Source organism: Prionailurus viverrinus, chromosome E3 (assembly GCF_022837055.1).
Source record: "Prionailurus viverrinus isolate Anna chromosome E3, UM_Priviv_1.0, whole genome shotgun sequence".
Classification (NCBI taxonomy): Eukaryota; Metazoa; Chordata; class Mammalia; order Carnivora; family Felidae; genus Prionailurus; species Prionailurus viverrinus.
In genome coordinates this window covers 18908236-18924367 of record NC_062576.1, presented here as the reverse complement: position 1 = coordinate 18924367, position 16132 = coordinate 18908236, and the positions used below count along the sequence as shown (strand labels likewise).

The 16132-nt window shown below is 48.3% G+C and overlaps 1 protein-coding gene across 1 annotated transcript in view; it reads left to right on the top strand.

The window, feature by feature from the left end:
* Positions 1-16132, top strand: part of LOC125154806 (uncharacterized) — a 520558-nt gene that overhangs the window by 202126 nt on the left and 302300 nt on the right. The window contains exons 6-7 of the mRNA XM_047839458.1: positions 8956-8995; positions 12185-12345. Coding sequence (XP_047695414.1) covers positions 8956-8995; positions 12185-12345 — 201 coding nt within the window. The remainder of the gene's footprint in view (positions 1-8955; positions 8996-12184; positions 12346-16132) is intronic.

The following is a 16132-nucleotide window of genomic DNA, read 5'->3' as shown; positions in this document are numbered from 1 at the left end:
CTTCCCTCCATCAAGCCACGGTGTTGGAACACTCTTTTCTTTGACCTTTAAAAAAGGGCAAGTGAAGACTTATGGTGTTGTCCACCCAGAATCTCGCCGTCATCCAGCCAAAGAGCCTCACCCCAGTTTTCCAGGTGAACATGTTTTCCCTTCATTTTCTGCACCACGCTGATCATGGAACTTTCTGGGCTACATCTGCATTGTGTTCTCCTCCTAGACACTTAGAGGATCCACAGTTATTCCAAATTCTCTGCCTTGCATGCCTTGAAAAATATGTAGCATTTATTGTTGTTTATACAGATACGACCGTACATTTGCAAAGCACAGCTTTGAAGGTTTCAAATATTCTCTTTTCTCACAAATATTCTGTTTTGTTGCAATCTCTTAAAAGTTGCATGAGATGGTTGATGCAAACGTAAATAAAGTGAGGTACAGGAATGTCACGAGTTGTATTTTTAGAGCCCAAGGTTAGTTGGTGGTGGAGCTGGGACCAGAATCTGGCGTGAAAACAAATGAGGAGAGAGTCCGCTTTGGTCAGGGACCTTAAAACTGCTCTTCCTGAGGGTCCAGAGGCTTCGGTTCCCATGTCATTTATTTAACGGGTGGCTGCCCCAGTTTCCACACCCGTGAGATAGGGATAAAAATTGCCCCATAAGAGTACGTGTAAGAGAATAAAATGAAATAATTATGCCAAAGTGCTTTCATAACAGAGAGGAATGTACGAATGCAAGCTTAATCTAGTCCTGGAAAGCTGGGTGATTACCTGAGTCATGTCCATGAATTCTAGCTTCTATTCTGATTTATTTCCTGATCAGAGAGACCTCCACATTTTATAGGTTTTCCTTGAACTTTTTAAAGCGTTTTTCAAGTTGATGGTTTATAGTCAGTGAGTCGGTCCTACCATCTCTTTTAAAATAGCAGCATGGCATCGGCCCAGATCGGACTGGGAAGGCTTCCTGCCTGTGTTCTTGTTCACTCCCTGAATAACTGCAGAGGCCCGCGAATGCTCTCCTACCTTTGGCCTGTCCTCCAGTGTCCGAATTTTCATTCTGAAACTCAAATCTGATGCCACTCCAGGACAGAGAAACCATCAATGGCTCCCTGTTGCCCCTTGGTTCCTGGTTCTTGGTTCTTTTCAGCCAGGCCCCCCTCTCCTCTGCTTCTGTGCCCTAGTGTAGGACCCTTTGCGCATTCCCTCTCCCATCCTGTTGGGGTCTGCTTAGGCTGCTTCCCTGTAAAGCCTTCCCTGGCCACACAATCCATTCTGCTTCTCTCTCTGCTCCCAGAAACTCGGAACAAAGTTGGTTCTTTACATTTCTGTCTTTCCTTTTAGCTCCCAAGGGTGGGGACTGCGGCTCATTTCTCTCCTTCTAGCCTCCCCAGTTCTTGACATTTAGAGAGGGCTCCACAAATACCGGCTGAATGAATGAAGATCTCCACATCTCATAGCAAGGTCATCGTAAGATGGTTTCTGTCCAGAGAGTTCTTTGGCCCTCTGGGAAGGCACACCTGAGAACCACCAGGGCTGGCATGTGTATAGCCTCATTCCCAGCGGCGTCAGGCACAGAGGACTGAGACGTTGATCCTTCGATGAAGGGTTTGTGCTAACTCACCACGTACTAGGTCTCTGAGTTTCTGTGCGTTACATGCCTGTGATTGTCTTTGGGGGCCTCCAGCCCACGCAGTGTGACCACAGCCAACTCTTTGTTGTAGTTGAACGGGCTGCCCGCTTCTGTTGTGGTTTTATCTTTGTGTGGCCTGCACTCGGCCGTAACTTCTGGGAGAAGCTAGAACGCTTGGTCACTGCAGAAGCCTTCCACGGATAAGACTTCGCTTGGGGGTTATCTGAAGGTGGCGGTCGTCTGTCGTACTGCTCCGGACAGCTGACGCTCCGTGAACCCTCACCCGGGACCACGTTAATGAGCCGAAGGAGATGAATGGCGTCGCTAAACGATCACTGTGGTGGTGGCATTATTATGACCATCGTTCCCATTTGACTGTGGAAGGCATGGGCACTCATTTGCAGCGACCAAGCAACAGCACTGGGACTCCCAAGTCAGATCTGTCTGACCCCAGAGCCCTGACTCAGCTCGTACCGCATTCCGTCTCCTTCTTTGCCTGCGGTGAACCTTAAGAGTCCGCCAGCCGTCGGGTTCTTATCACTCAGCCTGCAAAGGCAGGAGCGTGAGCTCGGTTGTGAGTCACACACATCAGACCCCGTTCCAGGCAGTACTGACCCAGCAAGGGTGCGGCCGCGGCCCGTTCTATGGGAGCCCCTCTGTTTTTGCTACTGCCAGCCATTTACTGCTGGACCCTCTTTCTGTCGCGTCCTGGTGATTACCGCGCCACCTGCCAGCTTCGGTCCTCTGACCCTCCTCCCTCGGGGGTTCTCAACCCTCGCCATACTTTGGAATGGCCGGGGAAGCTTTACAACAGAATGCCCGGCCCTACCCCCAGAGGTTCCATTCGGTCATTCCGGCTTGGGGCCCGGGTATTAATCTTTCTGAAACCACCTTGGTATGTCATAGAATTTGCACGTTTTAAGTGCAACACTCGGTGATTTCTTTCTTTCTTTTCCTTTTTTAATGTTTATGTTTATTTTTGAGACAGAGAGAGAGACAGACAGACAGACAGTGTGCAGGCAGGGGAGGAACAGAGAGAGAGGAAGACACAGAATCCGAAGCAGGCTCCAGGCTCTGAGCTGTCGGCATGGAGCCTGATGGGGGCTTGAGCTCACGAACTGCGAGATCATGACCTGAGCCGAACGCAGTCAGACGCTTAACTGACTGAGCCACCCAGGCGCCCCCAAAACTCAGTGATTTCTTAGCAAACCGACAGCATCGTGTGACCGTCACCACAGTCTGATTTTACAAAAGTTCTCTCACCCCGATGAGATCCCTTAGGCCATTTTAGAGTCAGTGCCCAGTTCCACCCCTGCCCTCAGTTAACACTAATCTGCTTTCTGCCTCTGTAGATTCGCTTTTTCTGGCCATTTCATACAAATGGAGTCATCTGGGGGTGGCTGGGTGGCTCAGTCAGTTAAACTCCAACTTTGGCTCGGGTCACACTCTCACCGTTAGTGAGATCGAGCCCCGCGTCGGGCTCTGTGCTGACAGATTGGAGCCTGGAGCTTGCTTCGGATCCTGTGTCTCCCTCTCTCTCTGCCCCTCCCCTGCTTGTGTTCTGTCTCTGTGTCTCTCAAAAATAAATATTAAAAAAAAAAAAATGGAATCACCTGTAGTATTTTTCTTTTCTTTTCTTTTTTTTTTTTTAATTTTTTTTTAATGTTTATTTATTTTTGAGACAGAGAGAGACAGAGCATGAACGGGGGAGGAGCAGAGAGAGAGGGAGACACAGAATCGGAACCAGGCTCCAGGCTCTGGGCCATCAGCCCAGAGCCCGATGCGGGGCTCAAACTCACGGACCGTGAGATCGTGACCTGAGCCGACGCCTGACCCAGGCGGTTGTATTTATTTAGACCTTGTCCTGACGTTGGTGTGTCGGTAAGGATCGGGAAGAGAACAATAGTTACAATAGTTCAGTGGGTTTTGGGGAGGGGAGTGGGTGGAGGTGGGTAGGGGGAGGAGAGACATCACTTCTGATTTCCGCCCGTCACCAACGTCACCAGCATCGGGCTGTGCCTCACATTTGGACTGTATCATCAGAGTCAGCCGCCCCCGTTCATTTTAGCAGCAGCTTCTCAAACGTGAGGCGGGACTTCGGAGGAGGCCGGCTACACGCCTCCAGACCGGCTTCACGTACCAGTCCTCAAAGTGACTCCAGAAAGCCTCCTTGCGAGGTTTGCACCACACCCCGTGAGGATCACTGGTGTGCAGCCGGGGTTGGCAGCCTGGTTGGGAGGCAGCCAGAGAGGAAATATTTTGAGCTCCACAGGCCGTCTGGTCTCTGTCGCAGTAACGCCACCCTGCCGTTGTGGTGTGAAAGCAGCCATAGATGATGCACAAACGTATCAGCCTGGCTGTGCTCCAGTCACACTTGATTTGTGCACACCGAAACTCGAATTTCGTATCGTCCTTGCGCATCGTACGTATGTTCCTCTTTGGAGTTTCTTTCCCCCACCCCCAGCCATTTTAAAGTAAAAACCATTAGCTTGCCATACAAAAATAGGCAGTGAGCTAGATTGGATCTGTGGGCCATAGTTCGCTGACCCCTGGTAATATGGGTAGTTTACTTGCTGTATTTTTTTCATTAAAAAAAAAACAACAACATTAGCTTTGGAAGGCACTATCATGTTTTAATTTTAGTCGCTGTGGATTTTACTGTGGAAGGCAATTCTACGCACACGTCTGCTTTTCTGCCTACTGCTATTGAATTTTTTTCTTGCTACCTCTGTTGAAGTCTACAAAGACCTTTTTTTCAAACCATTCTCTATTGTTGGGACAGCCGTTTGCTTTTTCATTAATGCATTCAGTGTGTATTTACGAAGCACCCGCAATGGTGTGGCAGGCAGGTGGCCATGGCAAGCCGGGTGCTCCGGGGAAGGGGGCAGTGATGGCCGAGATAGACTTGGTCTCTGCTCCCGTGGATCTGTCTGGCTCGCAGGGAAGAGGTCAGTCATGCACAGTGCTTGGCAGATCACAGCATGCATTGAAGGTGTGGACTTGAGCATTTGTTTCCACGGTCCCATAATACGTGCGTTATGCGGGTGGACGCGGCCCACGTGCAGTAGTCTGTATCCTGGGAAACAGGGTGGTGTTTCACATTAGTGGCGTTGGGCATCTGAGTGTACCGATGGCAGAAACTTCTCCAGAAATCAGTCCACAATTAGAGTTGGAAATTGTCACGCCAGTTGGAGATTTTCCTTTGACCCTGTGCCCTAGCGTAAGCATCTGTGTCTTTCCGGGTAAGTGGAACTGCTTCAGGTTGGGGGCGTTTCCATTTTCTTCTGGCCCAGTAAGAGTGAGACTCCCGTTAGGCACGACTGAAAGGCTGGCCATTACCACAACCAGTCAAGGGAACCGGGGAAGACATCAAGGCCTGCACGGCCCTGCCACTTGTAGGTTTTGGGGATTACAAGGGAAAAAGTTAATGCTTTACCAAAAAGTAATAAATTTAAAAAGCCTGCCCTATGTAAGCCTTGTTGGAATGACTAGTGAGATTGCACAGTGGCTTGCATAGGAAAAAACAAACCCCAGAGTAAAATGGTGAGCCGGAAGTGCTTTCCTGCTTTGTGTCGTTTTCCCAGTTACAGACAGGAAACATTCAAGTGCGTTTTCAAGCACAGAACATTGGACACAAAGAAGGCTCTGACGAAGCAGAAAAAAGACCCGTATACAAAAAGTTTAGGTCTGTGGAGCAAAATGTCTGATTGAAAACAATCTGATTTAGCAAGTGTTTTTTTTTACTCGTTGGCTTGCGTTGTCTCTAGGCGCCTTGATAAGCTTAACATGTTGCTCTCCCTCTTTGCTTTATCATGAATTTTTTAAATCTGATCACAAATCACATCTCAGGGGCGCCGGGGTGGCTCCGTCGGTTGAGTGTCCCAACTCTTGATTTCAGCTCAGGTCATGATCTCGCGGTTCAGATTGTGAGATTGAGCCCTGCATCAGAGTCTGTGCACTGATCTCGAGGAGCCTGCTTGGGATTCTCCCTCTCTCTCTGCCCCTCCCCTAGTCACACTCTCCCTGTCTCTCTCAAAATAAATAAGTAAACTTAAAAAAAAATCACATCTCAGTAAAAACCAAGTTTCTGTGGCTAATAGACTCTTTGAATGGGCACCGTGGCCGGTATTCTGAGTAATTGCTAGACTTTCCCTGGGTCAAAATTCTACTGGCAAATTGTCTGGTAAAGATGAACACTCCCAAACAGTTCAGCATAGAAAGGGCTGCTGGGCTGAGCCTTGGACCAGACACAGTGATGAGAAAGATCGAGTCATTTGGAGCACATATCCGGGGAGGTAGGGACCATGGTGGTTCCCTAAAATTAAGGTGGGGACAGCATAGACCAATGGGGGTATCTCAGTGTGAAGGAGCCCCCCCAATTTGTATGTTACATTCCAGACTCATGATTCGTCAGGAAAAGTAATCTTCCCAGATAGCCTGTATTCATGGTTTAGACGACGTAATGTTATTAAAACCTCCATACTACCCAAAGCTGTCTATACAGTTTCAGTACAGTTCCTATCAAAATTCTAATGGTGTTCTTCACAAAAAAAGAAAAACAATTGTCAAATCCACATGGAACCACAAACGACTGAAACAGCAAAAGCAATCCTGAGCTAGAAGAACGAGGCTGGAGGCGTCACACTTCCCGATTTCAAACTCCTTGATCCTTGAACAACGTGGGTTTGAATTGCATGGGCCCACGTATATGCAGATTTTTTACAGTACAATACTGTAGATGTATTTTCTCTTCCATACAATTTGCTTAATAACATTTTCTTTCTAGGGGTGCCTGGCTGGCTCAGTCGGTTAAGCGTCCAACTTCGACTCAGGTCATGGTCTCGCAGTTCGTGAGTTCGAGCCCCGCATTGGGCTCTGTGCTAACAGCTCAGAGTCTGAAGCCTGGTTTGGATTCTGTCTCCCTCTCTCTGTCCCTCACCTGCGCTCTCTCTCTCTCTCTCTCTCTCTCTCTCTCTCTCAAAAGTAAATAAACATTAAAAAAGTTTAAAAAGTAATTACATTTTTTTAAATTTTTTATTTTAATTAAAAACAACATTTTTTTTAACGTTTATTTATTTTTGAGACAGAGAGAGACAGAGCATGAACGGGGGAGGGTCAGAGAGAGGGAGACACAGAATCCGAAACAGGTTCCAGGCTCCGAGCTGTCAGCACGGAGCCCGATGTGGGGCTTGAACTCACGGACCGCGAGATCATGACCTGAGCTGAAGTCGGCCGCTCAACCGACTGAGCTACCCAGGCGCCCCAGTAATTACATTTTCTAACTTTCTTTATTGTAAGAATACATGAAACAATGCACATAACATACAATACATATTAACCAACTATTTATGTTCTCAGTGATGTTTGTGGTCGACAGTAGCTACTAGTAGTTAAATTTTCAGGGAGTTAAAAGTTATGTGCCAAGTTTTCACTGCACAGGGTCAACACCCCTAACTCCTATATTGGTCAAGGATCGGCTGTATATTACAAAGCAGTAGTCATCAAAATAGGATGGTGTTGGCATAAAAAAGATACATAAATGGAACAGACTAGAAAGCCCAGAAATAAATCTGATTAAGAAGAGATATTGGATCTCTTTCTAAAATTAATTTTATCAGTGTAATATGTGGCTGAGTGTCCATAAAGGCGGGAAACATAGTGTCCACTTATTTTCAAGCTGTATGTTAACATTTTCGTATAATATGTTCCACATAGATTTCAGTCTCCAGATACCTTTTTAGGTAAAGTACCTCTATATTGAAAGCAAAGGGTCTAGTTGGTAAAATGAAAAAAAGGATAATAAATACATTGATTTGCTTTCTAATCAAATGACTTGATTACAGGGGTGTCCAATGACTCGACTTAAATCACTGGTTGAACCAGAAGTCCCACTATGGCACCTCGAGTGCCATCATTCTGGGTATTACGTACAGCAACAGTGCTGCCCCTTTGGGCTGCAGAGGAGTCCTCGGAAAGTACCGTGATCTGGCAACTGAGGCTCGAGCAACTCAGGCTGTTCCTCTGCCGATCGATGGCCGCCAGGTCGGCTTTCTGGAAAGGTCTACCTAGCTAATAATAATTGGAAAGCATGAGTGGGAGAGAGCTGTGAAAATACTTTGATACTTTGTTTCTTTTTAAAGTAAAGATGAGATGCCTGAAGGAAGGAATACTCAGTTGTTACTATTTGTGTGTGTAGTATTGAATCACGTTCCTGGATTTGTGACAAACTCGTTTCAGTAAGGCTGTCAAGCTCAGAAATGATCGTTTTAGGAACTGAAGGTTCAGCTTCTCTACAGCGGTCTTTATTTATTTTTTTAATGTATTTTAAGTAGGCTCCATGCCCAATGTGGGGCTCAAACTCATGACCCCCAGATCTAGAGTTGCACATTCTACTGACTGAGCCAGCGAGGCGCCTCTAGAGCAGTCTTTTCTCCAGGGGTGGCCTGTGGGTCTCGGCCATGGAATTCTGGGAGGAGAGGGCCTCTTAAAGAAGCAGGATCTTGGGGCGCCTGGGTGGCGCAGTCAGTTAAGCGTCCGACTTCAGCCAGGTCACGATCTCGCGGTCCGGGAGTTCGAGCCCCGCGTCAGGCTCTGGGCTGATGGCTCATAGCCTGGAGCCTGTTTCCGATTCTGTGTCTCCCTCTCTCTCTGCCCTTCCCCTGTTCATACTCTGTCTCTCTCTGTCCCAAAAATACATAAACGTTGAAAAAAAAAATTTTTTTAATAAAAATAAAAAAAAATAATAAAGAAGCAGGATCTTGTTCCAGACCTGCTTTTGAACAGAGGTGAGGCCTGGAAACTGGCATGTTAAATCCGCACACTCCCCACCCTCGTGATTCTATACACGCCCAGGTCTGGGAGCCCCTGGTCTTGAGGCTTTGTTCTTGTGTGGGGTTGCTATTCTTTGCAGACATTTGTTTGCTGGTTTTTTTCTTTGGTTTTGGTCAAGGAGCCCTCTGATGTCAACATTGGTGGAATTTCTCCCCACGTTATCATTCATTTCTGCCTGTTTTGTTTATTTTTTATTTTTTTGTTTTAGAGAGAGAGAGCATGCATACACAAGCGGGGAACGGGGGGAGACAGGGACCGAGGGAGACAGAGAGAACCCCAAGCAGACGCCACCCTGCACACAGAGCCCGACGTGGGGTTTGATCCCACGACCCTGGATCATGACCTGAGCTGAAGTCAAGAGTTGAGCGCTCAACCCACCGAGCCACCCAGGCGTCCGTCCCTAGCTGTGTTGTTTTAAACTCTGGGATAGTAACTATTAAATTTCACGAGTTCCTTTGCATTTCTGGATTTCTGACTCTGAGCTTTTCATTTTTCCCCACAGAGCTGAGAAAACAGAAGTCCTCAGTGAAGATCTGTTACAGGTAACAAAATAAAATCTTCTTAAAGTGCTTTGCTTAAAGAGGAAAACAAAACAAAGCCTCATCGGCGAGAACTGAAGCAGATCTGTGTCCGTACGTCTGTATGTATGATCTGAGACACGATGAGACTGATCGGCCTGGTCCCGAGCAGGAAAGAAAAGCAGTTGGGTTGCACGGTGATGAAAAGGGGATCTGGAACTTCGGTGTCATGTTGTGAAGTTCAGATGGGGCTGTCCTGCTTTCAAGTGCCAGGTGTCGGGGTGGGGTGGGGGAGGCGCTGGCTGGCCTGGCCGGTCCACCGGCACTGCAGCCTGGTCACGGGTCCCTGGCAGGCTGCGGGCCTGTCGCTCGCTGCTGTGACGGTGTCCTTGATGGGACAGGCCCTGCCAGCAACAGCCTAGAGTTTCCACTTCTTGCCTCTCATGCTATCATCCTCCACTTCTGGGCTGAGTTGGCTCCTGAAGGACTTAGCGTCTCAGTGACGGTGACCAGACCTGTCAGAACCACCCTGAGGCCCTGAGGTGGCCTGTTACCAGCCTGGACTTTTCTGCCCTGCAGGAGGGATATTTCCTGCAGGGACCTCGGCCGGGGCCACCGCACTTCGTCTCTCACAGGCTTCCCTAACTTTGGGGCTGGGGGTTTCTTCCAGAAGGCCTGGGACCCTTTGTACACATCCCTTCACTCGGCCTCAACCCCGTTCCGTCTCCGCCCACCCCACAGCACGCCGGGAAAGACAGAACCCTTCTGCACTGAGGTTTCTCTTAAGCCTCCTTGCTTGTGTCCTTGCTTCTCGTTCCATGACCTTCGGCAGGTCTTTTCACCTGAGCCCCTGAAGACCAGCAGTCTGCTCCCGGGTGACTTTCTGTCTCTTCCCACAGACAGGAGCTGGCATAGCTTAGAAAAATGGTGCCATGCCAGCCCATGTCAGAACATCCTTCTAAATTATGACAGCCACCTGCAGGTAGAAGATTCTGAGAGCACGTTTTTTTTGTTGTTGTTCTTTTTGGGGACCAGAAATTTTTATTAAGAGTAGGAGGGTTTTTTTTTTTTAAGAATTATTAATCATATTCATTTTTTTTAATTTTTCTTTTTAATGTTTATTTTATTTTTGAGAGAGAGAGAGAGAGAGAGAATGTGAGCAGGGGAGGAGCAGAGAGAGAGGGAGACACAGAATCTGAAGCAGGCTCCAGGCTCTGAGCTGCCAGCACACAGCCCAATATGGGGCTTGAACTCCTGAACCGTGAATTCATGAGCTGAGCCAAAACTGGACACTTAACCAACTGAGCCACCCAGGAGCCCTGACAGTCTTATTCTTAGTAATATTTCCTCATTGGCTTTTATCGTATATTTCAGCTTCACTTTCAGACTTTCAGAAATGTTGCTTGGGCTCGATAACCTTTAACTAGACTAGGTTTCACATCAGTGTTCTCTCTCCCACATCCCACGTTAGTACTAAATATGCACAACCTCCTTGAACCCTTGAAGCCCCAAGCCTTGCAGGCAGTTTGAGGACTGCAGAATTCCCACAGGAGGCAGGTGGCAACTGTCTGCTCCTGTCCTTTCTTAGAACATCCACGGGGGCCTCAAGAGTTTGCCAGTTTCAAGGAACGCCTTGTTTCATCATGCAGATGCTTACCCCCCCCCCCCCCCCCACTTCCCCCTCAGTCAGCAGAGAGCCTGATGCAGGGCTCAAACTCATGGACCGCAAGATCGTGACCTGAGCCGAAGTCAGATGCTTAACTGACAGAGCCACCCAGGCGCCCTCCTTTTTTTTTTTTTTTTTTTTCCAAGTAGGCCCCACACCCAATGTGGGGCTTGAACTCACGACCCTGAGATCCAGAGTCAGTTGCATGCTCTACCGACTGAGCCAGCCAGGTGCCCCCCCCACCCCGCATTTACAATGTACACCCTTTCACTCAGTAGTTCTGCCTTTAAGAGTTTACCCTGTATGTACAAAGATGTACATTCCAGAATATTGACTGCAGCCTCACAGCTGCATCATAGCTGTAACCGAGGAGAGCTGGGTTCAAGAGGTTAGGGCACACTCACACAACTGGAGGATATGCAGCTATCTGAAAGAACGCGATGGGTCTGTGTGCACCGACCTGGAACAGTCTCTATGGCTCACTGTGGAATTCGAAAAGCAAACTGTAGAGTAAATAACGTGCAGAGTGCGCTGCTATCTACGTAAAGAGCAAGTGGGGGACATACGTGCTCCACATGCATAGCTCACTTCTGGAAGACACAGGCAAGGGCACTTGTCTCTTGAGAGAAGGTGGTAGACTCGTGGTGAGGGGAGCAGGATGGAAGGGTTGGTCTTTGTACTCCACACTGTCGTCTTCTGTTTTGTTTTATCATGTGCTTGTATGAGTTTTTTCAAAAGAGCATTTTTTTTTTTAATTTTTTTTTTTCAACGTTTTTTATTTTTGGGACAGAGAGAGACAGAGCATGAACGGGGGAGGGGCAGAGAGAGAGGGAGACACCGAATCGGAAACAGGCTCCAGGCTCCGAGCCATCAGCCCAGAGCCTGACGCGGGGCTCGAACTCACAGACCGCGAGATCGTGACCTGGCTGAAGTCGGACGCCTAACCGACTGCGCCACCCAGGCGCCCCTCAAAAGAGCATTTAAATAGAAGCTTTAAAATATACACACAAAGAGGCGCCTGGGTGGCTCGGTCAGTTAAGCGTCCGGCTCTTGATTTTGGCTCAGGTCACGACCTCACAGTTCATGGGTTCAAGGCCCTCACCTCGGACTCTGCACAGACATCATAGAGCCGGCTTGGGATTCTCTCCCTCCCTCCCTCTCTCGCTGCCCCTTCCCCACTCGCGCACTCTCTCATAAAATAAAAATAAAATCAAAGAAAAAATCTGCAGGCAGACTTTTCCCCCTCAGAAGCCCTTGGGCAATGTCATCTCCCTCCTCCAAAACACAGGGATTGTGCAGAATTGCCACCGCACAGGGTGCTCTGGGAGTGCGTGCGACAGTTGTGACTGCTCGTTTTGACCAAAATAACCTGCTCGGGCACAAACTCTATCTCCGTTAGTGGCTAATGAGTTCCTCTCAAGGTGCTATGGTTTAGCCTGTATTAGCAGATTAACATGGTTCAAAATATATCTAGTGAGGGTTGGAGGCTTGAGGTTTGTTTTGTGTTTGTGTTTACATTAAAGACAGTTATGCCTTTAATCAATCAGAATTGTTCGCCGTGAAACTAAACTCCCGCCAGTCCGCACCTGCTCGCTTCAGCCTGAGGCAGTCTGCTGTACGCTTCCATCACGTCGACGGCTGATGCTGTTTCCCACCCATTCGACAGGAGCCGTTCTTTCTAGAATGTGCAGCGGAGAGAATAGGCAAGGTACGAGGCACTGTTGCACAAATCCAAGGCACTCTTGGAGCACATGAGAACTTGTCTCAGATGACTCCTTTTTCAAAAGCCCGTCCCAGCCCCCATCTTTCTTCTTTATCTTTTCCAATTTTCTACACCGAACATGCATTGTTATCATGGGAGAGAAGTCACTAATGTATATTTAAAGAGAAATAAAGGAAGGAACTCCTCCGTGAGCAAGAGTGTTTGAATGCGTTCGAGGGGTAAGGTGACATAGCTCACCTATTTAATGGGGGCAGGGGTGGGTGGTGTCTCTTCAGCAAAAAAAAAGAAAAAACCAAAGAAACTAAAAAACAATAAATAAAAGATATTTAAAGTCTCTATTACAGATTCTAAGAAACGTAAGGGATGTGTCAAGTACAAAGTTTGGACCGTGTTTGGATCCTGTTTCAAACACACCACCTATAGAATTTTTTTCTGTTTTTTTTTTTGTAAACAACTGGGGAAATCCAAACACGGACTGTGGAGTAGGTGCTATGGAGGAGTTTCGGCTGATGTGTGAGGTTCAATAATGATGTTCCCATTATCCCGGGGTGGGGGAAGAAAATGCTTACTGGTAGGAGATTCACATGGAAGTATTTATGGGGGTAATGCTATACTCTCTGGATGTGCCTTAAAATATTCCAGTGACCACACTGACGAGAAATGGGGATAAATAAAACAATATTGAAAGATGTGACTCACCAAAGTTGGCTGATGGGACATGGGTTTTCGTCCTACCGTGCCCTCTACTTTCATGTTGTTTGAAAATATGCATACTGAAAACTTGGAATAATAGGGTATGGGAAATGTGAATGTGTATTTTCCAAACCAAGACGGCGGCCCAGGTCTTGGACTTCTTTAGCGTGACGAACCAGTGGGCCACGTGGAACCTCAGCTGCCTGTTCAGGTGGGCACTCGACAGGGCTTCTCACATTCTCTGATCTGAGAAGGGAGTGTGCCCTTCCCTGGGGGGTTAAGGGTACCAAAGGATGTCCCCGCCCTGCTCTCCGACCCGTGACTCTTAACGGCTTGCGGGTCTCCACTCCCGCCAGGTCACACTGTCGCCTCCGCAGGTTTTCGATCGCGATCTGTCCGAACCGGTCGTCCGTGTTCACCTGGGAAGGGAAAGAGGAGGCTGGGCAATGCCAGAAGGGCTTCTCGAATACGCAAAATCAGACAACAGTATTCTGTTTCTGAGCCGTCAAGGCCGATGTTTGCTAATAGCCAGTGCAGTCAGCGGAGTCGGGTGCAGGCACGGCACGCAGGGCCGATGAGAGCGTCGTCTGCTGCCACCCTTGCGGGGCAACCGGGCAGTTTGCGCTCGGCCTGGGAGCTGGTCAGACCACTGACCGGCTGCTCCACAGGTAGACTCCCACGTGCACACCAGGTGCAAGAGGGTTTACTCCGCAGTATGATGTGTAACGGGCCCTATGACGGAAAGGACTCACATGCCCATCCGCTGGGGTTAAAGCAGCTGTGGCATGGTCGTTTAATGAAATATTGCATTGCCATGAAAACAGCAAGAGGACATCCAAGAAGAGGTAGGTACAGATGTGGACACACATACAGACACAGATACAGATGTGGAATGATTCTCAGATAACAGACTGTCGAAAAGTACAGTACAGAGGGATGTGCATAACATGCTCCTGTCTGCCCTTAAGAAAAAAAAAATCTCGGGGCACCTGGGTGGCGCAGTCGGTTAAGCGTCCGACTTCAGCCAGGTCACGATCTTGCGGTCCGGGAGTTCGAGCCCCGCGTCAGGCTCTGGGCTGATGGCTCAGAGCCTGGAGCCTGTTTCCGATTCTGTGTCTCCCTCTCTCTCTGCCCCTCGCCCGTTCCTGCTCTCTGTCTCTCTCTCCCAAAAATAAATAAACGTTGAAAAAAAAAAAATCTCTAGCTACATTTATATATGCACAGAATAATTCTGGAATCTGGCAGTGTTGCTTCCCAGGTTGGAGGACTCACTAAGGTCCAGTGTAGAAGAGAGACTTACCTTTCCCTGCATACCCTTGTACTATTTGATTTTTTTTTTGAAGTTTTGCTTGTGGTGTTACTTATCTAATGAGAAACCACTTAAAACCCCCTTCTTACAATGTTTATTCGTTTTCGAGAGAGACAGAGCATGAACGAGGGGAGGGGCAGGGAGAGAGGGAACCACAGAATCCGAAGCAGGCTCCAGGCTCCGAGCTGTGAGCCCAGAGATCGACGTGAGGCTCGAACTCATGAGTCGTGAGATCATGACCTGAGCCAAAACCAGATGCTTAGCTGACTGAGCCACCCATGTGCCCCCCATTTACCACTTCAAAAAAACCATTAACGTATCTATACGCACAAATGTCACAAAACGTACGTAATACACTGCGCACTATTCTTATTTTGTCCCAAAACGTCAACAGTTTACTAGACGAAATGATTCCCAGAGCTCCTGTGACAACGGTGGCAGGCAAGAAGCAGCATCCCTCTCTCTCGGTGGACGTGTGAGGCTTACGTGGCACGGATGGTCACACTGGGTGCCTGTGAGCACCTGCTCCGTCGTCTTCCTGCCTGGGTCTGAATCCTGGCCTGAAACTTACCAGCCGTGAGGCCGTGCGGCCGTGGGCAGCAAGTTGTCCAATCCCTCTGTGCTTCGGTCCCCTCACCGGCCACACCCGCCACACCCCGGTTACTGTGACAAGTCGGTTAATACAGGTCACACTCATGGAAGGTGCCTGCTATATAGCAAGCAACTTCTACAAGTTGGCTACCCTTATTATATCAGTACTGAAATCTGCATCACTCAGGGCACCTCGGTCGGTAAGCCACCGACTCTTGATTTTTGGCTCAGGTCATGATCTCACAGTTTGTGGGTTTGAGCCCCGCACTGGGCTCTGTGCTGACAGCATGGAACCTGCTTGGGATTCTGTGTCTCTACCCCTCCCCTGCTCGCTCGCTCTCTAAAAAATAAATAAATATTAAAAAAAAATTTTTTTTCATCATTCATATGGTTTTTGTCATTTTAAAATACTGATTAGAAATCACGGAAGGCATGGGAGCAATTAGTACACCTGAGGAGGCTGATGGTTTGCATTTGTTAGGATATTGCTGAATTAAGTAAAAACGGACACATCCCCAGGCTTGCTCCCAAGTGACTGGGTCCGTGGTCAAGATTCACTTTATCCACCATTGCTATATGATGTTGAATAAGAGAATGCACGAATGAAACAAGGTGAACAGAGCAGGGTGAACACCCACAATGTGTGAAAACAAAGCAGAATTCAGGGGCACCTACGTGGCTCAGTCGGTTAAGCGGCCGACTTCGGCTCAGGTCACGATCTCACAGTTCGTGAGTTTGAGCCCCGCGTCGGGCTCTGTGCTGACGGTTCAGAGCCTGGAGCCTGTTTCAGATCCTGTGTCTCCCTCTCCCTCTATCCCTGCCCTGCTCGCACCCTCTCTCTCTCTCTCTCAAAAATAAACAAACGCTAAAAAAAATAAGATAAATTTAAAAAAGAAAGCAAGCAGAATTCATTTTCCCCAGTCCTGGTATCCTGCAAGCAAAGACAGATTCCCCGGACTTACAGAAGCCAGATGAGGCCAGCTACCACTATGTCCACTCACCAGGACTGAAGACTGAGTCTGAGGAATGCCCCCAGTTACACAGAGGGAAGGAAGAAAACTCCACCGAGAACCACCTCTACGGGAATGTGGCCTGGAGCATGAAGGGGTGAGAAAGTCAACCAAGGTCTAGCCTTAGATCTGTCCATAATTATGTGACACGGGGCGAAGCCTTTACTGC